Genomic DNA, 26,290 nt, shown 5'->3' with positions numbered 1-26,290 from the left:
TCAGAGCATGATGCTGGCGAGAGGAAAAAATTCTTAGCTGCTTGACACCTTTGATCTGGACAGTACAGTAGAATGGCAGCATGGACATACCAGTAGAGCTTGGGTGGATTACATCCGCATATCTCCCACAGCCACCAGTCAGAGCTAAAACTCCTCTGTCAACAATCCTCAGATCAGTCACAGAGACAGATGAGCCGAAGGTGGAGGGTGAGTAGTAAACAGGAACATATTTGTGAATAGAAGTGGGTCTCTGTTTTGATAGGGTTATAAATGCATGTGTGCGATGGCATCTGTCAGGTTAGAAGTAGACTTAATGTTCATGTCCTTGCTTTCGCATTGTGCCAGTGAGCCCTCCGCTAAGATTGATCTTAGCAGACGCCTCCTAAACTGTACGGCTCATTACAAGGCTGTAAGAAAGTGCTCTTTCAGTGCCAGCTAAGATGCGATCTCTACAAGGCTAAATTGTCCACAATGCATCTTAAAATGGGATTTTTATGTATGTGCTTTGCTTGAGCAAGTACCCCTGCTTCTGCGCGAGCATGGATACGCGTGTCTATGTGTAAGAAAGAAAGGACTACAAGAGACACGAGAATGTATCAGAGGGAAGACAGGAGAGAAAGGGATACAAAAACAGAAATGACCTCTCTAAGTCTAGGTAGTTGGACTCTTGGCACTGATCTTGTGAGACATTGAGAGGTGTCTCCTCCTTGGAAGGAATAATCCATTTAAACCCGGGTCGCACGGCTGTGATTGATGCACAAACAGGAGCAGCACTTAATAACCTCTATCATGCTGGGTGACCTCGTGGCCCACGGTGGGCACCAGTTTGTTTATGGGTGGTACCTCCGACACACTATCCGTGCAGAAATTCTGTTGTGGCTAATGGGCCGGACTGAGGGATTGGACTGTCAGCGCAGTGTGAGCCCTCATTTTTCTTTCCAAGCGTCTAAGGTACCCCCTGCGCACCCCTGCTACACCCAACCTCCCTGTTCTGCCATCATCTGTCAATGGTGACTGAGTCTCCTGGAATATGGAGGCGTGAAAGAGAGTGTCAATTAGCATTAGCTTTCCTGACAAATCTGTTTTTCTCACCACAAAGGCCTTGGATAACTTGTTCCTGATTCCTCTCTGTCACAATGTTGGAGGCACGGGATTTGTTTTTCTACTACAATTCAAGCGTGAAAATGGGTCAAGCACATGTGCATGAGTTTAGTAACTGGGTGCATGACTGTGTACACATATATAAAACTATGGCTATATCTATGTTTATTCTACAGAGACAGAGAGATAGAAAAAGACACACACGGCAAGACAGACAGAGAGAAAGAGGGAGATTGGGAAGATGGGCCTTTCACACTAAAAAGCTTTTGTTTACATTGCTGAAATGGAAGTTGACCTTAAAGGTTATCTTAAATGTACAGAAAATGTCAAAACGCCTGACAAGAGAGCAGGGCCTCTTTCAGAACATGGCAGTTCTCAGGGGGCACAGGGAGGAGTCTTAAAGAATAACATCACAGCACTGTACTATACTATACTCTAGTTCCTTTAAAAGTCCCTCCTCTATTTGCCCTCTGCTGTGTGAAGATCTTCAGTCTTAATCAGCTGCATTGTTCTATGGAGATACAGTTATGGGAAGCACTAAGCTGTTTATTTATTGAATAGGTTGTTTAATTCCCCCCCTGCCCGGCATGTTTGGCTCTGCCCAGCCTACCCCTTTGATGTGAGCGGCTGCTGGCGGAGTGCTATGGTGGGCTCCTACTGGCAATGCAGCACTTGGAATCACAGTGAAGAGCAATAAGCAGTGCCCTCGACAGCAGTGTACAGTACAGTGACCCTCTCCCTCCAGCATGCATTTTGGCCTGACTTTGTGTCACTACAATAAAGCTGTTTTACTCCAAAATGCCACTTATCCATTTTGAATATAGACCTATATGTATCAATTTACTGACATTCTTTATTTGATTTATTTCATTCAACCTGTAAAAGTGTCCTCACTGTCACAAACTCAAATGTACTTTTATGCTTTAAAAGCAATAATTTTGTACTGTCCATCATTTCAATTAATTTACTGAGGATTAGCCACAGCTGTTAAGTCACTAACGAGTCAGACACTAATGAGTCAGACACTAACAGGTTTACGGAGGATTTGTAGCAATTATTAAGGCACAAACGACTAACATAAAGCACGTTCAGATTAATGCTGAATGTGCTGTAGTAATGTCCTATGCAAGACAGGAAAAAAGAAGAACAAGGAGAAGAGGGAATGATTTTACAGAAATCACTGCTGAACTTATCATCACTGGCTATAACATTTGCAGTACAATAACCAGCAAGAGAAAGAAAAAGTGTGGGGGTTTGGGGAAGGGAAAAGAAATTACAACTTTAGCCTTTTTTTTTAATCATTAACACTTCAGTAATAACCACTTTGAGATGCGTGCATAGACAGGTGGCAGAAAACAGACATTATTGCAGAGAGAGGTGGTGAGAAGAAATGATGAGGAGCTGTTGTGCAGTAAACTGCGAATCGCAGAATGATGGGTGGAAAATGTTCAATATCCCAAGAGGGAAGAGCTGTATGCAGCAAGATATAATTATGAACACCTAGTGATTTATAAGCACCAAGGCTCTCTTTACACATACTAACAAGTGTATGCTAGGCTGTATATCAGAAAGCTTGACCACTTAACTACAACTATCACGTACCCAACCACATGCATGAGAGTTTAACTGTGCAGACTGGGCATTTATGTATAGACCTGCAGCTGTATGGTTTTTAGTTGTTTTTTTTTTAAATCCAGTGGGTGATTATCAGCTTCATCTCTAATCGCAATGAAATCAGAACAGATCAGCACAGAGGCTTTTTTTGTTAGAAACTGGTGAGGAAAGAAAATAACTTGTTTAAGGGAAACTACTCCGTTACTGTAGCACAGTTTGTCAGGCCCTATAATCAGTATTTCAGTGTGCAACTTTGTGACAGCTGCCAGTTAGTCAGAATACAGGGTTGATAAGGAGGAGGAGTGATGGCTTCGGAGGGAAATTGCATGACTTTATTATGACATTTTAGAGGAAAAACAGATGTAAAGTAGTGAGTAATTGGCATGTGTGCAAAGAGGTGTTTTGTGGTGTTTTACTGTGGGTGATAAATTACTGTACTTCTTAAATTCTGTATACACAGTTACAAATGAGTAAAACTTACACCTATATACATAATAGGCATCTAATAGTGTGAATTTTCACACCAGACATGTGGCATATCTAATTTCATTAAGTTTTAAGTGCTTCTATGTTCTTAACTCAGTCACATTATAAGTGATATTAATCAATAACCACTTTTTTTATCTGAAAGGGGAAGAGCACTGCATTTTTTGTTTATTGGTTTCTTTAACCAATATATTATGCTTGGCAACAGAACAGTTGTTTTGCACCCTAAGGACGACACATCCTTCAGCAGGATATTTTCTGAATGCATGATATTTGTAAAAAAAAATCTCATAAAAATCACTGATGGCTGACGCTTCACTTGCATTTTTCAGTTCAAGTGCAAAAGTCTGCATATACAGTTAAACAGCACAGCGTTCTTAATTAGCAGCAGTGCATTCAAGTAACTCAACTGTGGCTGTGCTCATTTACACCATCCGTGTTTGAAAGTACCTTGCTAAATTGAAAACATGTGGTGATGCAAAAATTTTGCAGCCATGACAATTTGCAGGAGCTTTGGTAAATTAAATTGTAAGTATTATGTTTTTTAAAAAGGTTGTCAAATTTGTTTTGAACAAAACCTCAACACAATTACACAAATGTAGGATATCACAAAATATTATGTCTGATGGCATCTGAATATAATTAGGGCCTTGTTAATTGTTTGTCTTCAGAACAGCTTCAACCCTTCTTGGTTTTCTCTCCGGACATGTTTTTAGAGGTAGATCACACCATTCTTTCTCAAGGAAAGCTTCCAGCTCTTTTAGTGATACGGAGATGTACAGGTAACCCATTAAGGATTAATGTTGAGTTCTGGTGACTAGAGAGGCCATGGACAGTTTGCAAGTTCACTTTGGCGTTTAAACTCATTTGTTTTTACATTGGTCCCAGAAGCATTATCATCCTTGAGCATGTCTATGGGAACCTTTTTCTCAATCTCTCCCTTTCCTTGGCTGTTATTTGATCATAAAGAGTGATCACAGCACCAAACAAACCTCACAAGATGACTGCCCAAATAAGTACAGATTGCAGTTACTGGCTCATATTGGCCTTTAAACAATGGCAAAAGCACTAGCACAAAATAGGTCTTGGTAATTTGAAATGATTCAAGTTTACCAGAGTTGTGACTGCTTTTATAGAACCGCATTGCTGCGGACTTGTTGTTAGTGACAGCAAATGTAAATTAGCATGTTAATTAATCCTTACATATTTGGCACCCACTGGGATTATTAGAGCCTTTGTGCCAATTCAATGGCTGGCATACACAATATGTCAGAATAGTGAGAAAATTATTATTTCTTCTCAGCAGAAGGAATGTACTATTCTACAATATATAAACTCCAGTAGTTTCTCTACATCTTACATCTTTTGCCATCATAACTTCAAAGCCTGTTTACATCAAAAAGTTTGGCATGTTTCCAATGCAACTTTGTTTAAGTCTAATGAGCTCTTTGCCAGTGGTGCCTTGCTGCATATCAGGCCTGGTCCCATGAGGGAACACAGGCACTGCAAAGGGTCTACATTTTGCTCACCTTATGTGTCTTTGTGCAACATGGTGTAAGGTGAACTTGTTGGTATGTTTCGACATAGTGTATTCTTCTTCAAAGACAAAGCTTTATATAGTTATACAGTATTCATATAGTATTTGCATAATGAGAGTGTTCATGTGTGCAGACGGAGATGAGTACAGATAAAATATTTATGTAAAGCAAAAAATAAAAGTCAATTAAACAAAATAAGAGAGATTAAGCTTACCATAGATGCCTGTGGAGATACATGGGAAGGCCTGTACAGAAAAAGACAAGAGAAAGAGAAATAAAAGTCAAAACACGTTCACATAAATGGGGACAAAAGAACAGTTACTTTTATCAATCTCATTAAACACTAAATAAACTACAACTGAGGTAAAATCTTTTCCCACCCAAGATATTGAAATCATAGTAAAACAAACTGTATGTACTTTTTATTTTCTATTTAACAAGGTATGATAAAAACTACAGCAGCAGAATTAAATAGTAAATATTGCACGATTACATCATCCGCATTAAACTGTAGCCATTGTAAGACGCCTACTGTTTACCTTTGTGTTTGTTGTTTACCTCTACTGCTTCACTTGTTCATTCCCAAGAGGAGCAATTTACAGTAGCATTTGCCCAAATCTCCGCAATACTAATGCTAAACCACACTCCAGCTCCCATGCACAAACACACACACACACACACACTTATACAGTATACTTTTCTTTTCCAAAAAAACAAATCAAATTTATTGTATTCACATACACAGTTTATATTAAATGGATTATCACGATCACCCTGCTGTGCTATAAAGGCAATATTCTATGACGTACTGTTGCACCAATGATCGTGACAGCCTATTAGTACTCAATGGCCATACTTAATGTCCATAACAGATTTAGTTTGCATATGTTGCTTGAGGGAACAGTGAATCAGACTCATGTGAATTCATAGGTACACACACAGCTTGCTGCTTAATAATCTTCAGCACATGAATATCCAAATGAGGTCGATTGATCCTGACTGTCGCCTACAGCCAAAACTTACACATAGCCCCTCTTCCACAGATGTTTATGGCACTAAACTTTGAGCCTATTGATACATGTCTTTAATTTAATGCATTTAGAGAGCTGGATAGATTAGGCAGATTTAATTCTGTGTAAACTTGAAGAAAACATCACAGCAAGAGGCTTTTCAGTCCATTTGATCGAATTAATGAGAAAACTAAAAACAAAATCATAGTCATTGTTGTCACATTCTGATCAATAGGAGGAATCAATAATATCCCACCAACCACTTAAGTGTAGGGACAAAACAAAACAGACATGCAGAGAATCAGAATATGTATTATGAATATTTTCATAAGCTAAAGAGCAAAAACGTGCATATATTTATGGCTGTCTTTTCCAAAAAGATTATAAAAAGTAACCACCTTGTAATAGTTCTTGCTTTGTAGCACTTTGCAGCAGACATATTATTCAAGCATGGCTTTATAGCTGAAAATAGTTTCATTATTCTTTACTTCTGTGAGCAAATATATTATGATACATAGGCCTCGCTGTAAGCTTCCCTATTTCACATTCATCTTTTTAAGTATATTAATAAACAGTAAAGAGAAAGGATTTTTTCAAAGGTCCCATTTGTCCTCAAAAGCAGCTGAATACGTGCTTTAGTTCCTGCATTCATCAAAAGGCGTGGCCACAACATTAATATAATAAGATGACAAATAGAGAAAAAAAGGAAAACATTTCCACTAGCAGCTCACAACTGGATGAATTTAGAACAACAAAACTCTACAGAGATTCATCAAAGAAAAACACCCATGTGTCAAATTCTCCCAGTGCCAAAACCCAACAGTTTGTTTTGCCACACTGACCCTGTCAAGTTGTATTTAGAAACACGCTGTTGCTCTCAGCCGTGCCAAGATCACTTCATTTTAGAACTAAAAACTCAGTTAATAGATCTGAAAGATAGAAAATACACGTCTCCTTGTATGATGATTATACAAACAAGTAGTCAGGGTTTTAATCTTGTGAGTCTTCTCAACTAAAAGAAGACATACACATAATTCATATATTGATATAATTGATAAAAAATACTCAATGAAGCATCACAACGTGTGACTCCTGCTTTGAAATGCAATAGTCCGTTTGTCCTTGCTTTAAGCCAGGAGGAATGAGTCTCTGTTTGTATTCTTATTTACCAGTTTTCAGGTTCCGCCTGTCAAGGTGAATCTTTCTTCTGTGGGATGATTTAAATCTTTTACCGAATCGTTGACCTTTCCAGATGACTGTCTGGGTCTGACACAAACCACAGATGATGAAGCGTGGAAAAGCATGGCCATTTTTAGTCCTGTGCCAAACTCTGCCCACGGCACACACTGAGGCATATTGAGATTGAGAACACCCGAATGGTCAAATATCCAACGCGAGACGGAACCAAAGAGAAATAATAACTATGCACAAATTTGGTTGTCAGATTTAAACAAATCTGTATTTGAAAACCCCAAAAGATGTACAAACAACTGCACAACAAATGAAATGTGCTTCCTATAGGTGTACTTATAATCTGTATACTCATTGGCAACATCTTGGCATTTAGACCGGTGAAAATCTCAATACTTTTAGCCACTCTCTAAATGATGCCAGTTTTACATTTGGCACCAGTCAATATGAACAGGAATTGAGATTTACTTCAGGAGGAGGAATCTATTTGAAGCTGTGTAATAATAAGGAAGAAGTAAAATGAATTTAATCTTCAGACAAGACGAGCATTATTTCCTGTCAATGCTTCCAGCCAGTGTCTGCTGCCGAACTGATCCTGAGCCAGAAGCCTTGTTATCCTCTCTCAGCTGAAAGGCCGAGATGTCAGTCTCTTCAACTTGAACTTCTGCTCCGACTGCAACTAAACTTTAACACATCACAGGCTGTGGCAAAGACATACTATCAGCATAATCAATTAAAATCTTTTTTATTAGTTCCCTGGGTGATCCATTAAAGCGTATTGATCCTTGTGGCGTGAAAATGCATTGGGTAATCACTTAACGGGACGTTGTAAAGATCTGACACCGTTGTGGCACGTGCAGACGTCACTTACTTGTTTAAAGGACTGTTATAGAAAAAAGTGAAGAGAAGTATATATCCAATAAAACTGTAAAGCCTGGAGAGCATTTTGGCAGGTGCATCTCCTTTTCATCCATAAATCTGCCACACAACCAGCAATAAATTAGATTAAGGTGTCCGCAGATTATAAATATTACTGATAATCAATATCTGTAAATGCCAACATGCTCAATATGGTTCATAAGCTTCAAGTTTTGTTAAAACCATTAAAAGCTTTAGCTGTTAAATAAAACTTTTAATGGAAATGTAAGAAAGGGAAGAACATCAGTACCTGTTTACTGCAGAAGTTCCTGCTTTAGTAATGCAATTATCTACATTTAAGTGGATGAGTGGTGATGGTCAGTCCTAAAGGAACTGTTCATTATCAAATAGCTTTAGACAGAAAACAAATGGTTCCTAGTGTCTTACAATTTGTAAGAACAGCATGTAAGCCGAGAATACTACAGCTCAATGCAATAAACAGCGAGATTTCTAAAAGCAGCCACAGCGTGCAGCACCACAAGCGTATCAAAGCATAGCCTATTTTTCTTATTCTTTCCCATCAACACTGGGCCACCGTAGAAGCTATTTTGATAGTTGTTAGCTGTACATCTGCTTACACTGTATAAGGTCCAGTGTTAATTAGGACAGTCAGTGGTATATAAGCAGTCATGACCTATGATTCCTGGTTTAGGTTATTATTTCTATCTCTGGCTGCTCATTAGAAGTGAGTCAGCATGTTCGCCTGCACCCTGGCATGAGGCTGTGCCTGACATGTTGGCTTGTTGCTGATTTTCTTTGCTTAGGGAGTGTTCAGAAATTGGTCACCAGGGAAATTATTCTGTTGCTGGGGCTCCTCCCTAATCTATCACATCACTTTAAAGTGGAGCACCTTTCCTCTCAGCATCTCTGCACACTTATTCAGCTCACAGTGTATTAAGAACAGCACAAAGTGGCTACAGTGATTATTGTTGGAAGAACTATACTTGTGTTAAATGAATGTTAATTATTATTCACATGCCCTTACTGCAATATTTACAAAAGGCATTTAAGTTTTTTTAAACTGACGTAACCACAGCTTATTAAAACAATGATTCATTGACTTCAAAGTGTGACTAGAGTTTTGCAAAGACAGTACTCATAAAACTAAGTCACTGTTATTCCACTGAGAGCATGATTGCCTGCAGCTTTCAGTCATTTGTTAAGCAGCAGGAAATGACACAGTAAAGATGGCTCAACCTGTGGCAAAATGCGGCTACCCTGCTGTAGCTGTCACCTTCCCATGCTGCAGGCACTGCAGAGTAGCCATGAGCCGACAGGTAAAGGTAAGAATACCATGCACGGGCACTGTGTCTGCAGGATCCTGCCCGGGGAGCACCTCGTCTCGGCTGGCTGAGTAAATAGCATTGGACCCAGGGTGCTGCCCCCGTAGCTTGAAGCCTCCTAGCCTGTTTGCAGATGGAAGCTATGCTTATAAATCACAGCAGCAAGGGGAGACCTTGTGCAAATGCGACCACAAGTATGTTATTATTCACCACTGTTGCCACAGTGTGGGCTTACATCAGAGTATCAGAACATGAATCCAAGAGAATCCTCTTTGTTGACTGCTGTAATTCTTTAAGCATGTAGGTCATGCCTGGTCTGAATCAGCTACCTGCTGCTGCTGGGAAGAGCATGCCACGGTTACAGATCAGGATATTCAAATATGACACATTAACACCCTTTTATTCTGCATAATACCACACTCCATATTCTAATGTTAGCGCTGATTGTTTGAGTGTCATTATGCTAAATGGAGGATGGAGAAATGCAGAGGGTGAGAAACCTGGAACCTAATGGCCCGAGTCCCACCGCCCGTTTTTATATCTGCCGTGATCAAGTGTAACTATTATCACAATAATATCTGAGTGTCCATTAAGGACTCAGCATCACTGGCTATGTTTACACGCAGGGAGTAGTGTACTGGCCATGATACTCTGGAAAACAGCTTATTAAGGATAAGCTGTTTGCATGCACCGTTGCTATCTTGTGATGGAGAATCTGTGTTGTTGTTATGAATAAACCAGAACAGAACATTCCTGTTCTTCTCTAGGGTCCTGCCAGCAATAAAACATGAAAATATGCCACCACCACGTAAATCCTTTGCCTAAGCAGCAGTAGGTAAAGTCTGATAAAGAGGAAAGAAATGACAATCCAGACTACAGAAATCCTAAATAGTGCTTACCACAATGGTTTTGTTGACATCAACACGTATCTATCGTGCTGTGCAAGTCTGTGGCAGCAATAAAAACAAACAGTAAAAGATTTAATATTGAAATATGCCAGCTATCTTAACCTGGTCTTTTATAACAGTGTGAGGTTCATTGGGTTATTCGAATCCAAACATGAAGTTAAAAACAAGATTACTTAAGTTCTCCGTGCATGTTAACAAACCTTGCAATATATTGGTAATGTACACAGTTTGATAAATAATAAGCATTTGATGGATGTGTTAAGATAGTGTAGTGTATAGTGTTTTTTTACTGGTTCAGTGCTCCCTCTGTCCTTCCTATTTTCCACTTTGTGTTACAGTATAATTTTACAAACTACAACTTATTTGGTCAAACAATCTGTATGACTCAGACATGAGGACGTTGTGTATCAACAGCTCAAAAAGCTTACAAGAGCGCTCTTAAGCACTTACCGCGGCACAGTGGGACAACCACGAGTTCTCACTTACAGATCAGAAAAACAAAGCAGACATTGGGCTTGGACCAAAAAAAGATACAGTAGCTGAACTCTCTTTGGCTATAATGAAGCTCAGGGTGTTCTATGATTGCGTTCATCACACTCAGTTCCACAGCACTACATCCCATCTGCACATGCAATGGATGCAGCGTTGCAGGGGGAAGAAAGACAGGCTGCGGCATGTCCGTCGGCCAAATGTATGACATAGGTGAGATGAATTGGGAGAAAAGAGGTGTAAATGCTGCAGCCTGTGGATAGGGCAAAGCAGTGGAGCAAATACAAGCAGATACTGAACTTATGGTTGCTTGATTCACTGGTCCATGACCAGCTGTATGGTTGATCAAGCACAGTTTGCCCAAAGCTACAGTGCACAGGTACTCTAAGAAGGTTTTTTAAAAAGAAACAATATGGTCATTACATTGGGAACTAGAAAGCAACTTTAAACTTTAAAAAGGACGTGCAAAACTTTAACACATAACATATATCTAGCAAATATTCAATGTACAAATACCGTCCATTCCTTAGAAGAAACCGTTCTCTTTTATCATTCCTATCACTGTGATTTCCCACAGAGGTCCGCCTGTGACACTGATTCCCTCAGTGTTAAAGAGGGAGCATTTAGAGCAGAATAAAAATGATACTACTCTGAACTGAGGGCACATGCAACCAGACGAGTGCTCATATTTATGTATGAGGACTCCTGCTCAGTATCAGCTGAAATTATATCACTGACCACTGAGCAAAAGAGAGGCAAAGACAAAAAGGAATTCACATCGGCGAGACAAACTAACTGACCTCTGTATGACCCGCACGTGACTGACAGAATTCAAATGAGTAGGCGAGGAACATGTCAGGTAAACTCAATAGCAAAATGTATTTCTACTATTGCACTGTACTAGCACTTTGTACAGCTGCAGGCATACTTCTTGTCAGAAATGTTCTGTTTTTAAAAACCTAACTTACTGATTAGATTAGTATGCTTGTGGTGGTTGAAATCAAGACTTGTCTGCCGGCTGATCTGAAACATTGCGGAACGGAGAGAGCCTCAGACTGACAGTTGGGGTAATAAACCTGTGGCTTTGTTGTCTGAGGAGGAATCATCACTAAAATCTAAATAATGGCCTGGGCCTTTCTTTACCACAATTTGAAGGGAGAACCAAGATTTTATTGGAGGCTGGTTATTAGAGACAGACCTTTTTTGATCTGTCTCTTCCTTGCTGTGGTAATTTGTTGTGAAAAGTATGGTATGAATACACTGTCGCACTGGTGGAAGTAATGCTGCAAAATTGTATATTTTTTTCCGAATTTATCATGTGAGCAATTAGTGCAGGTAATTTCTTCTTTTTTCCTATTACTGGTAACCAGACTTTATTTGACCACAGCCTCAGCTTATATTTCTATCAGCTTTTATTTCACAATTTATGGTATCTAACATACGCTTCCTTTAAAACCTTGAACTTTACTTTAATTAAGATCCTCATCCTGACATGATTATAACGGTGTTATGAAATTTTTATTGTATTTATCACAAGAGCCATGACATTATAAACTGTAGGAGGCATTTTGATTGAATCCTCAGATTCAAGCAAAGAAAGCAGTAAATGAAGGAAAAATGTATCTGTGGTAATTCTGAGCAAAATGTTTGATTTAAATATTTGAACCTCAACACACTGTGTAGAAGACATCATTCAATATGCCTCAGGGCCTCTAAAGCCTGTGATTATTCCAATGAGTGCTTAAGAAATGTAGATCATGGTGTGCATGGTGTGTAGCATTAGAACTAATTTGCATTTTGGAGGCCTACATTACAGGTGGGCATATAGAAAATGATCAAAGCAGGGAATAGGAGGATACTGTTTGAATCTATCAAACTGCTGTTTCATAAGGTATCTCAAAGTGAGAAAGCCTCTGAAATGCTGGAGATAAAATGAAGCAAAAGAGACATGCCAAGCCATATATTCCTCTTTGGAGGGTAAAACCAGGGCAGACTCTCAAATATCCATAGCCCATGTCAAACTGTCTCAGTAGAGATTAGCAACATATGGAGCTGGGAATTTTGAATTATCAGTAATCCTAAAATATAGCTCATGATTTGTACCACAAGAGCGAATGATTCCCAAGTGGTTGATCTAAATGAATAGTAAAATAATAATTAGGGAGCATTTTTCAGACATTACTTTAATTTCCATTCATAAATCAACTTCAACGGCACATTTAATCAGAGAAGGGAAAAAAGGGGTTTCTGGTCTTGCAATGTGAAAGCCAGCCTATGGTACCCTTCCAATGTAAGGCTACTAATTAAACATTTCTTTCCTTTCAAGGCGTCCTTCAACATTTCAAAAGCACCATATCAAAGGGGCTTCAAAGTCAAAACCCCACTCTGAATTTTGAGGTGACAGAACAGCATACATATGAAGACCAGTGACTTGCTGTATGGCCCCTGTCTTTGTGGCAGGACCAATGTGTCTGCCGCATACTGCATTCTAATGACTGCCACAAAACCTGAAAAAAGTCCTGGCTATACCCTGGCTGTATTCAGTGATAAAGGCCCTGCAAGGAACTGACCAAAGTGGTTTGAACTGAGCTACTAATTGTTGCCCTGCATTATTTATGGAATTAAAAGTTTATTGATGAGCTACTGTGAGGTCAGGGGTGTGTTCATATTTTGGCACTACATGTAGTGGGCTCAGAGCTATTGTGCAGGGGTTATAGAGGAGTCAATGTGAATGGGTAAAACAGAGGAAGGGCAATAAAGTAGAATGTGATCAGCAGGGTGGCTAGAATTAATATGCTTGATGTGATAGATATTTTTAGCTACAGCCAAATGGTCACCTGGAATAAATGAGGGGCCGACATTGAAGGATATCCCTCACTGACATCAGGAGTTTGGATGTGAATGCACAAATCCCAATAGATTTTAACTCCCTACAGGCTCCACACCATTCAACATATACAGTTGAGACAGTATATAGCCTGTGAAGGTTGACTGATTGCACAGTGACAAAGTCATATTTTGTCCGCACAACAGCCATAAAAAAGACAGCAACATAGATTTCCTGCAGATAAAAAAGAACAATATTTATTTATATAAAAATTACCTTCAAGAATTACACATATGTAGTGTTAAGTTGCTAAACTAACATTACAGCTAATGAAGAGACTCCATGGACATTTTTATTTAGTGTCTTATTGTATAAAATGGAAAAACTAAGCTATATCTTACCCAAATGAATGTAGTTGGGAGATCTGCACAGAATCACAACAGATGATAAAATAGGCCATAACCACATTTCCCAAAGCACTACATACAAAATAAAAACTAACATTCATTAAGAGACCCAACCTCATTAACTGCAAATCGAATTGAGCTCTCTGTACTGGTGTAGCAGTGACCCTTTGGAAGCATGGAAAGTACATAATTATTATTGAATCATAGAAACACATTTTCCAATTAGAAGAGTGAATGTTTGTCTTTTTCCTGTATACTGTAAAACATACAGTATACCACTGGGTAAGTCTGTTTCTTCTGATTTCTTCATTGGCCTTGTGCTTTAGGAATAATTACTCCAAGACGTGAAGCTTGGGATGTTTTTGTCAACAGGGAATTTAATGGACTTAATGAACTCTTTGTTAACGGAAGCTCAGGGTGCTCTGTGATTGCCTTCATCGCACTCAGTTCCGCAACACTGATGATAGCGCATCCCATTTGCACAACTCCAGTGATACATAGCCTGTGTGAACTCCAGTGATGCAATGTTGTGAGGGAATAAAAGGCAGGCTGCAGCATGTTTATGAGCCAAGGTAGACTGGGGTGAGATGAATGGGCATGAGAAAAAAATAATGCAGCTACTGTGGGCAGACAGATAACCCTGGATAACTGGAAGGGTTTTGTTTTTTTCTGTTGGACACTAGCTATTTCCATCTGCTGCCAGTGTTTGTGCTAGGGTAGGCTAAACACGTGACTGATCTATCTCTGTACTGAATGTGCAGGGATGAAATTGATATTGATCTTGTTATGTAATGCTTCGTATATCAGAAAATAATCCCAAAATGTCTGAGTATCCATTTAAAGTTTGAATAAATCAGTATATAGCTTAGACTGTATTCAAATATATAGGGCCTCAGATAGCAAAGTACAGCACATTGCTCAGACAATAGCAATAAACTACCTTATTCGTAAAATCTATACTGTACTAAAACACACGATCACATAGTGATTAAATAGTTTCTTTGAGACCTACTTTCTTTTTACCGTAGCTAGATTTCAGTATCACACAGCATAAACATATGCAGTTAAGGAATCTACATGTGTACCAGAGCTTTGATTTAGAGTATGAAAGCCTGTTTAGCCATGTAGTCCGTGGGCAGACTAGGCCCCAGCAGCACACTTTCACTTTAAAGCTCCGCACGACATAAAGCCATAAATCTGAGCTTGCCCAGAGGTAAGAGCAACCAACACTAATTAACAGTAGCAGGATGAGAGGTCAAGGCCTGTGTCGTATTAGCGTGAGAAAACACTATTTTTCAATTTACAGTATATACTGGCCTGGTGTGCTTTAAGTAATAAGGTTTTAAGCTTGCAGTACCACGGGCATGAATACAAATATGTTTACTGTACACACAATAATGCATGTTACTGACCTCAGTTTATTCCAGCTGTATGAACATAAGGGCTTTCAAATGAGATGACTAAATTGTCTTTACTCGACTGACACTTTAGATACGATGACTGCCTCAGGGAATGTCCACAAAGCAAGATTGCTGATCCAAAGTAAAGCTCAATTTAGGCACACTGCACAGAACTGGTTTTCAATGAATATGTCTAGCCCTTAAAAGGACTTTGGTCCAAGGACATAGTAAGCTCTGAGGAGGTCAGCGCTCCCTCTGTGCAGACCTGTGGGCCATTCTCTCCCACTTTGATCTGAGCTCTGATGATGGCGTGGCAGGCACAGACTCAGGAGTGGAAGGATTAGGGACAGAAGGGACGTGGGGAGTGACAACTCCCTTTGTATTCGTCTTATCCTCATTTTGGGCATAGCGATAGTCAGCGTGCAAACCAATAGCTTCTTCAAGGTGTTTCTTTTTTTGACTATAAAATCCTCAACTCTTAAAAGAGAGATCAAAGGCGAAGCAGGCTCATTGATAACTGTATAATGGCTCACTTAAAGAGAACAGGCATTTCGCTGAGATGGGCGCGTGGTTCAAACTGCAAGCTATTAGTCATGCTGTCGGCTCATTTCCATATGTGTTTTATTGTCTCATGGGCAAAGGCTACTGCACCTCCTCACATTTATTGCACTCATGGTAGATGTAATGTTATTCACACCTACGGCAAAAACAAAGGGCCTTGTATCTCTTTGTCTCCATATGAAAAGGCTTTTTAAAAAGGTGACAATGTGAATGCACATTTCAGTTTTGTGCGCTTTTCTTTGATGATGCTTTAGCCTTGCTTGTCTGGAACCATAGGAAGCTACATAAAAGCACAGATGTCTCAGAAATCATAATGAATACTGACTGAATATGAATTCAAAAATACAGACATATTTTATGTCAGGTGACAAGAAATGTCCCCAGAGTAAAAACTTGGTTGTCTAAACAATACAGCTCCTCAGCAACTTTGAAGCCAATTATTAAACTAATCATTAAAATTATATGTGTTATTTTAGTTTGAAGTGGCTGGTTGGCCAGTGCTATAAAAAATATGTTACATATAGCACAGGTTTTCTAGCTATTAGCCATGTGGACTATGTCTTTATTCATGTCGACTTTAGCTTTAGCCCTTAGACATAGCTGTGATGAGAAATTGAACAGCTAATCCACAGTGAGTATTTTATGTTTATATTTAATTTGATAGTCTTTTAAGAATGATCAGAAACCTTGATAAGTTGTTTACATACAACAGTATCTGAGTTTATATTGGAGTAGGTTTTACAAAACTGGGTTTTTAATCAACCCATAAAGGAACACTTCATTCTTCAGTGAAAAATGAAAAATCAACAAAATTGGGTTAGCAAGATATGAAGCCAATATTATTCTACAATACTGGGACAATCCGATACTCCTGAAATCGCAAGTACTTTATGTATTTGTACATATGAATTAACTGCTATTATTTGACAGTAATTGACCAGAACTGAATTACGCATCAAGAGACATTTAGTTTCATTGGTTTTGTATGCACAAATTTCTGGAACTACAACATCACGAAAGGTAGCAGCAGAATTGCCCTGCTCTTAATCCACCCTGTTTAAGAATCAGGAGGACACAGACTCCCAGTGGTCACTGAATGTAAACACTGCATGAAAGTAATTAAGATGGGATGAACTGCGGCGAGGATGCCTTAAGAGACCTAATCTCATCCCATGTCCCCACATTTTCACTAATCCGAAGATATCCACACACCAAGGCCAGCAGCTGCCACCTGAACCTCATGATCTCTTCTTGCCCACCTCAAGGGGAGAGTATATAATACACCCGCCTTTTCACGTAGCAAACTTCCGTTATTCATGGCAGGTACAGGGATATGGGGGATCAACAGATGTGAAAGTGGAGGTAGGAGTGACCCCCGAGGCTTGTTGCCATCTTCAAGTAGTCCTGTCACTTTTACACCACAGTGCAGGATATGGATATAAAGTATGAGGCTGTAAAAGCAGTGTTTTGAAACATTGGGGCGTTAGTGGATTTATTGAGTTTAAAAGCCTTCTGAAGGATTGCCTGTTCAAAGTATCCACCTTTAAATCCCAAAAGAGATTTATTTCACCAGGTGTCCAGGCCTAATCAAAATCTGTCCTCAGACACTAGCAGGATACAAAGTTAGACTCCTTTGAACAATGATGGCGGTACAGACAAAATATATACTCATATACACTCACATAGCCATTTAAAATATACACAGAGATATGAAAGAGTAAGGGTCTACTGTGTGAGTGCATGAGGCGGTGGTCATCATTAAGGTGCTTAATAGACCATGTCGCCTGTAGGACCTGACAGGCAAGCTGGGCAGAGTGGAGGATCCAGAGAGAGGGTCACCTTCATGTAGAGACAGCTCTGTCACACTGGGGCCATGAAGGAAGCCACTCTGCCACCCTGCCCTGGCCCAGACAATACATGTCTATGGCCAACCAAGCAGAACAACAAATGCCCCACCTCCTCTAGACTTCAACAAAAAAAGAAAAAAGAAACACACTCACGCATGATCTAAATAGAAAGGGTACTTTCAAGCTGTTTCATGAGGTAACTGTATAATTGCTTATCTACCTGTAAAATAATCAGTATTATTATATGAAAGCTCATACCTATGTAAACACAATTGTGTTTTTTGATTTCTGCTTACAACCACCTACTGCAAAAGAAGAGAAACTGGGGAGATCACTAAAACAAGTGGGTGCTGTATTTTTAAAAACCTTTTCTCATATAAAGAGGCACTTTGAACAACCGTAGAAAATAGTAGATAAAACACTGTAAATATATGCAACAGAAGGCAGAAGTAACAAAAAGAGCATGCAGGGCCTGCCTGCTACAATCTGTGTATATGAGATTTTTGCTAAATGCCAAATCCCAGGGCTGCATTGCAAAGTGGTGCTATCTTGGTCTGAGCACAGGTGCATCACTAAATGAGAAGGAATGAGGAGGGACGCAAAGCCCACTGACATCCCAAACGAAAGAGAGGGGACATGCCACTCAAGGTCATGGTGAATTGCAGGAGGACTGGAACTGGAGATTGATTGGGAGTACAGGGAGCAGCTGGCTGAGAGGAAACTGGAAGGTGACTGAGGGAATCACCAGGTGGCTCCTGTGAATTATGACACCGTCCATCCAGCTTTTTCCATCTCCCATGCAGACCAAGTGCTGGTTTGAAGTGGCCCTGTCATGTGCTGCTTTCCTTTGGACTGATATCTGATTTACATGCAAGAAAATATGTAACTGTAGGGTACACCAATTGGTCAGAAACTAGAGTTGTTGCTGTGGTTTGATTTGAACTATATGGATAACTTTTTTCACAAATGGCCAGAGGATAATAAAGCTAATTACAGTTTTCTAAATGTGGAGTTCATCATGAATATTGATAAAGCATTAATTAGTTACTAAAACTGGAAAACCATTTTCTCTGCACCAAATACATCACATGTTTTTAGAGCAAAAATGTACTGCATCACTTTATGGGAATAAGGGTTCATATTATACTGCAATAAATAATGTAACAAATCAATTCTGTCAGTCAGGAAATGTCTTTTCTTTGGGAAAAAAAAACACTGGACCAGGCTATGGTATGGTATCAATAATGTAATACGAGGACAAAACAACCCAGAGAAGCCTGATTAGTATTTTGTGTCGATCATAATTATGCTTAGATAAGAGACCATCATGTAGGTCATCATCATTATGCCGGATGGAGCTCTATGCCAAACACAGGCAAATTTCCTTATGACTCAGCCTCCTTCCAGAAAAGCCAAGGACTTGCGAGGCAGGGCTCAGGTGGGGAGTCAATAATTCCTTGCATTAGGAATCTGGAGCCATGATGGCCTTGATTAAGCCAAAGTGATATTTATCTCAAATCACTTCTCTCCAATTTCATAATAGAGCCTCTTCACTACATCACTGAATGGGAAATACTGTAGTGGGCTTGCTCTTTTAGTTGCTCGAAAAGAAAATGTCCAATGTCAAAAGCGAAGAAGAAATGCTTTTGGAATTATTCTACATTCTACTAATAATTAATGTACACACACTTATTTTGTTCCATGTTCTCCATCTTAAGCTCTTTGCTCTCCTGTGAGGGGCCTAACACCTTAACGATAAAGAGCCCTAGATGTGATTCCATGCATATTGTCATTACCAGGGGTTTATGGATGTGACATTAGATATTAAGCTGAGTGGGATTTGGAGGTTATCTGGCATTCCAAGCTGCGTGCAAAAAGTCAAACCATGTAACAAGATTCACCCCTGTGTTCACTCCGGCAGGCACTTCATTCAGCATGTGGCATGGTGACTAAACCTTTGGGCTTTCTAGATTCATTTGTATGTGAAATGAAAAAGGTGGATATAGGTACAGTAATAGCTGATTTAAATTTAAATCTGTTCTATGGTCCTGACAGTTGTGACATCATATATAAAAGGCGAGTGTGACATTTACGATATCAAGGTCACTGGTTGACAATGAAAGAAATGTTTAATCTGCTAAATTACCCCATGAAATGATAACTTCAGTAGGCCTACTTCATAATGATTTAATGCTAACATGTCGTATAATTTTTAATTAACTTGGAACAGGAGAGTATGTAGAAGGTGCGGGTTTAATTTAAGGACTAGCTGCACATTCAAAATCAGGTGAACAATATTCAGCTGCCAAATGCTTTCTCTATCACATATTAAATCACAGAAATAATAATAAAAAACATGCCCACAGAGAAATGGTCTGTTTCTTGTGCAATTCAGATCATCCAGGAGAATGTTAAGCATAAGGGTCAACAACAAATGTTTTCAAATATTATTAAGTAAAATAATCTATAGCTCTCAGTCAGATGAACACAAATGTCACTGCCAGTAGACGGAATAAGGCATTTTCCAGGCCAGAAATAACTATCTTACACGTCTGTGGCAATCTCCAGCATCAAAGCAAGACAATCCTGCAGTGTTAGAGCTAATATATTTCTCTCATAAACCTGTGCAAGGTGCTGCATTGCCTCCTGAATTGCTGAGTAGGCCTAGATTGAGCCAGTTTAAAAGTGAGAGTCAATCAGCTCAGGCCAGGCACAGTGCGTCAGCCCTCGTTAGCTGTGACCTTGGGAGATAATAATGGCACTAAACTGGGTGTATGTGTGGGGTAATAGCGCCGTGATTAAAGAATTATGTAGGAGAGCATAAACATTGGCGTGTCTGCCAATGCACACAATCATTTACCTGAGCCTGCGGGAGGACTGCTGTGGTTTTGATAACAAAATGATGAGGCGGCAAGACTTGTAACTTGTGTACATTTGTGGATACAACTTAAGTCTTAAGAATTTTGTATTGAGTCTGACTCTACATTGAGCCTGTCCTGATGTTCTCATAAATATGCATAAATATGGGCTGGCCAATTGGTCAACACAATACGCACTGTTCCCAGTTTGCTGTCATCAAACCAAACAATGCTGATCATAAATGTGTGCCAAGCAGATGGGGACCATTATAAATATTCATTTCTGACTTTATACATATCCTGGCTGTAGACAAGCAGTTGTGCACTTCTGCACCACATAAAGAACTACAAACATTCCCAAGGCTCCTGATAGCTGTCAGCTCTCTGCCTTATGCATTCTCTTTGATAAAACACACGGGAACCAATGCATTAACAAAACACAGGAAATAGTTGTGCACAGTATGTTTTAAGGTTAGGAAAAGGCTTGCTATGAAAAAGCTGGAGACAACCTGCAGTGAATAACTGTAAATAATCTCAGAGCAGAGACATCAACTGGCTGCATAGCATTAGGGTTGAAGTCCCAGTTTGTGCTCAACAAGAAATAACTTATGAAAAATAACAAAATGTCAACTGAAGTTATTAACTTATTTAAGACAATATGATTGAAGTTTATGTTACCTTCTCGTTTTCTACAACAAAACTGCTCCCTTTTTTCAAATTAAATAATTTTTTCATCACTCAGCACTAACAAAATATCATTAATGAACTAAAGATTCCACAGTCTATATCACTCCCCATTTCTGTCTTCTATAGAGAATTCTTTAAATTCTACATAAGTGATAACTACCTTCAAATAAGGAGGTAGCATTTAAAATCAGTGCATATAATAAAGAGCTGATTTTGCAGTTGTTATTCCCTTGTATTATCTATTGCATAAACAAAACATTAAGAGAAAAGAGCAACTTAAGAAAGAGGGGAACAGTTAGCACGCCCTTTAACAGCCTGACAGGCTACTAATTTGTATGTCTAAAGGTGTTAATGTAATATACTCTGCTGTATCTTCATGTTTGGTGCCAAGCTCATAATTGCTACTTATTCAGTGTAAAAGCTACAAATAATTCCTAGTTGACATTCATCTTTATCTGAGATGCCATCTGATTTCTTCCCTTGAAAACAATTCATGTGTACAGTCAGAGCGAGAGAAAATGTCCCCTGTGTGTCAAACCACGATAGAGAGACCTTGTACTTCGACCAAACACATCTGTAAGACCGGGTACTATGATTGAAGGATAATTGGATGTGAGCTTGTTGAAATGGAACCCTGTGATAGACCAGGAAATTCCAGTTTCATGGACATGGCCCTGGCAAGGTCGACACAGGGTTCAACACCTGGCTTCATAAAAGCCTCAAATGAAAGACTGTGAGGAAGAGCTTTGAGGCCAAAAAACTATATTCGGCACTAGAGTGAAACCTGATTAGACATCACATGTTCACAATGACGACTTGCTTTATCATGTTGTTTCTTTCTTAATACATAACCGTCCAAGAAGCTTATTTTCTGATGCAGAGTCATGTTAAACGTCTCGCCTTGTAACTTTAATTAAGTGCATTAAGAGGAACGCAAAGATTCAGCGGTCTCATTACTATTCACTCAATAATAATTAAAATATCCATCTGCGAGTGTTAAATTGAAAATGTTGCCATGCGTATCACAATTGCAGGATAATGTGTCACCAAGATTTGTGGACCAGTTGGAAGCAGAAGATAACTAGATGATTTGTACATGACTAGATACACAAGGTTTCCCTGGTTATTCATTTATACATGCTGTTTGGATAGTCCCACCCACTGGCATAAACTGAAAGGGCCCATGACCAAACACACAACGGGGCAGCAAGAGGCGTTATCTTGGGGATAATGCTGCTTTAGTAATGAGATGACTGAGAGTGTGACAGCTCTGTCCGGCTTCACTGACACACACACACACACACACACACACACACACACACACACACACACACACACACACACACACACACACACACACACACACACACTACAAGCACTGTTGGCTGGACTGATTCTGCATGGTAATTAACCATAATGATGTAAACAAGAACTCATTCCACCAAGGTCCACCGCTGATGAACAGCAATCTGTTACAGTATCTGTGAGATTTCTGAGATTTACTCAGTTGAGGAGCAACTGTGAGGCTATGAAAGAGGCCTGCTTTGTAATGCATTTCCAGTTTCCAATGTAACTAAGTATATATACTCAGGTACTGTCATTTAAAAATTAAATATGTTACACAAAACCCATGAAACGTATGAAAAACATATTTATAAAATAAGTTTTTTTTATAAATAAAACCAACCAACCCAAAAGTTTATACTAGTACAGAAAATTGTGTCAATTATTATTCTGATAATTGTTTATGCCTTTTTTCATGAAAAACATTTCATGGTTCTTGACATCTTCACAAATGTGAAGATTTGGTGCTTTTCCTTTTAATAATTGTATGTTTTTTTAATTATTTTGAGGTTTGGACTGTTGGTTAGACAAAACAAGCCTTAGGGGTGTGTTGTTTTGGGCTCTGGGTAACCGTGAAAGCCTTTCTCACAGTTTTTCAGAAAAATCTAGTTATTAATGGAGAAAATACTCAGCAGATTAATCCTTAATGAAAATAATCATTTGTTGAAGTCAATTACAAAATAGTTCAAAATGAGCTCCACCTCAACCAACAAAAATCATAAAATCCAGCTTTAAGTAATAATGATACAACAATTTTCTGGGTACAAGTACTTTTACTTTTAATATTTTAAATACATTTTCCTAATACTTTTACTTAAGCAACATTTTCAATTCAGGACATTTACCACTGTGTATTTCACATACTTTCCTGCTCAGCTCCTTTGATCAAAGGAGAAGCATTTATCATGTGGTGGAGGAAATGTTTGATGACACTAGAGTTTCAGATGCAAGCAAAACTCTAAACAGATGGGAGCCCGCTAGAGAAACAAAACATGCTTTTAGGTGTACGGTAAGGACTAGGTTATTTTTGTAGAGATTTTGTATTGGTTTAGTTGAGGAGGCTTCAAAGAAAACAAGAGACCATTGTCCATGTACTGTCTTTTCACAAGTTTTTCCTCTTGTCAAAAACAATGTGATTCAAAAGTAGCCTTCCTCAGGCAAATGCCTTGAGACTCTCTTTGAAAATCAGCATTGTTGCAAATGACAACACTGTAGTTTATCTGAATGAGATGTTGCTAATCAGGGCTAACAATATCATTCTTTCCTTGGTTAGGTACCTAAGCTCTTCCCCGGTTTGTATTCTCTGAAAGTCACACCAGAGGTAAGAAAGGAGTCACTTTCTTATTCCTGTTGTGAAGCAGAGACAAAGATAGACAGTGATGCTTTTTGTTCTCCTGTATTGTCCACATTCTTCAGGTATGTTTAATTAATGCATGCTTATTGTGGTGTTCTTGTCTCATGGCGTATGGCAGGGACGACATCTGTTTAATCAACAACTTCCTCCGACAGTCCCTCAGTTGGGTGAGAGCTGTCGCTTCTATTCTCAGATGGTACCGCAGAGGGATATGAACCTCATAGAAATTCAGGAGACTGTCTCCATGAGCTCCTCACAGCCAGGTACAGAAGCAGAGAAAAACATGAAGTGAAACCAGGCTGAGGGCTGATTCTGAGTCTTATACTGCTTGACTGTGCTTTAGTACTTAAATTATTTGAAGAGCCTTTATTATTGTCAGAGCACATTAATCTAAAATAGCACCACTGCCATTTCCCTCACAGAACATCTAGGTGGAGCAACCTTTGTATGAGATAGGGTTTCGTCTTTCCCATGATTGCTATGGGCTTCCTGTGCTTGTAATCAAGACGCTAGCATGCTCATATCAGCTCACTCCACATAGACACTCTGGAGATTACCTCTTCAGTCCCCATCAACTGTGATTACCCCTCCCGAGATGTGTGGAAATGTCACATTTTACATATCCTAATATTTCACCTCACATAAAGTCATGCAGTCTTCCCTGAAGTGAAGGGAATGTCAAGGGAAGGTGATGTGACAGGGCTGTCCCCTTTACCTAGACTTGAAGCTCCTCCTGCCGTGGTTCCCTCCTTCTGAATTAGGGCGCAGGGGTAATTGGGGTTCCAATGGTCATTAACTTAGACTAGGTGGCAGACCACCACAACCACTATCAGTGTAATTGGATCTAATTGGCCCAGTGTTGCCAATGATTCGGATCAGACAAATAGCAATGGCTAATTTAAATGGCGGTGTGACCTTTTGAAAGCTTCAGTCTAATTAACCTTTAGAGATGCATGCAGGTACTGTATGTGGAAGTGGGCTACGAGCAACAACTGGCTGACTGGCTGCAGAGAGGGCTGGGTTATAATCACATATTGTAGCTAATCACTGATCGGGGGACACCTTGTGAAGTCTGCGGGACATACTGTACTGGATTTCTTTTTTTCCTCATTCGAGCTATGTGTCTGATTCTACTACTTAACCAAAACAAACAAATTGAGTACAGCACGATATCCAGGTATAACAGAATAAACGGCAACGGTAAATTTAAAACAACAAAACACTATATCTGTTGGCATAAGCAAAGGCATTAACAAAATGTGTTGCCAATATGCTTACTTTTACATGTGAGACAAAAAATGAGTTAAAAAAAGCCTTAGACATACATGAATAACAGATGTGGTCTGTGGGGAGCACCAGTCAGAACACCTTTTTTACTGCTACATAATTGCGACTGGCTGTGAAGGTCCACAGCTCATCTGCGAATTAAGTTCTCCAAATATCGTCATATGTCAAATTAGCTTGGATTCTGTTGCGTAAAGGGATTTAAAGTATAAACTAAATACAAACTAAATACTAGATACAGGCTCATATAGACACAAAGACCGACTGCGAGTGTGAGCGGATCAGTAGTAAACCTCTCATTTCATCCATCCCAATTAATGGCACAGTTTACTCTGGTATGATCAGAAGCCAAATATGTGGACAATCAAGCCTCTATACTTCTATACTTCTATCAGCCATTATATGATTAAATCCGGAGTCGCTTGCACTCGTGGACAATAATTTACAAGAAAGGGTAGAGAAGCAGATAGAGGAAAGGTTTGTGCGCGATCTGTTCAGTGCATAAATGCAAATTAATTAATCACTTGGGGAGTCGGCACACCAAAATGGAAAAGGCTGAAGAACAAAGTCATTAAGTTTGATATGGTAGTATTTGGAAACATAAATAATGACAAAGACCCTTCGGTGCACTTAAATACAGCAGTAAAAACCACATTTTCAAATATCACCGGTGACCTACATTAATAAAGGTGGAACAGTAAAAGTTATTTACAGCATAGTTCACATTATTCTCGAGAACAGAGGATATGCCTTTAAATCTGGTCGGACAAAAGAATTTAAGATGAGGTTAAAGTCAACTTGCCCTCCAAACCCCCAGTGTGTTGTCTGTCTTGAAGACACCTTGGGGGCATGGTCACTTATCCCATTGATACAGTGTTTGTTTGTTCTTCACTGCTGTCCCTGTCAAGTGAAACAGATTATCTAGTAGGGGCTATCAGCTGTCATCTTCAAGCAGGGTGTGCATGCTGATGTGTCACTATAAGATATTGTTTGCAGGAATGCATTTTGGGAACACTGTCGGGCAAAATGAATGGGAGCTAATGCTCCTAGCAGCCTTGGAATGAGCCCACAGAGAAGGGTGGCTAATCCTATCATTCTACACCATTCATCTCCAATCCACTTGGCTTTCAGCATTTTTCTCAACGGGCAATTTGTGGCTTCCCTACTGGATCTCCTCAAAGCC

At 39.4% G+C, this 26,290-nt stretch overlaps 1 protein-coding gene and 1 long non-coding RNA gene across 6 annotated transcripts in view; one reads left to right on the top strand and one right to left on the bottom strand.

The window, feature by feature from the left end:
* The window catches only part of macrod2 (mono-ADP ribosylhydrolase 2), a 397,243-nt gene that overhangs the window by 96,074 nt on the left and 274,879 nt on the right, over positions 1-26,290 (bottom strand). For all 5 annotated transcript variants that reach the window (XM_051427541.1, XM_051427549.1, XM_051427511.1 and 2 more), the window contains exon 7: positions 4,954-4,984. In XM_051427541.1, the coding sequence (XP_051283501.1) occupies positions 4,954-4,984 (31 nt within the window). The remainder of the gene's footprint in view (positions 1-4,953; positions 4,985-26,290) is intronic.
* LOC127378621 (uncharacterized) overlaps positions 1-26,290 on the top strand; it is a 281,992-nt gene that overhangs the window by 60,356 nt on the left and 195,346 nt on the right. The window lies entirely within an intron of this gene.

The sequence above is a fragment of the Dicentrarchus labrax genome, unplaced genomic scaffold, assembly GCF_905237075.1.
Source record: "Dicentrarchus labrax unplaced genomic scaffold, dlabrax2021, whole genome shotgun sequence".
Classification (NCBI taxonomy): Eukaryota; Metazoa; Chordata; class Actinopteri; family Moronidae; genus Dicentrarchus; species Dicentrarchus labrax.
This window is presented reverse-complemented; position numbering and strand designations above follow the sequence as displayed.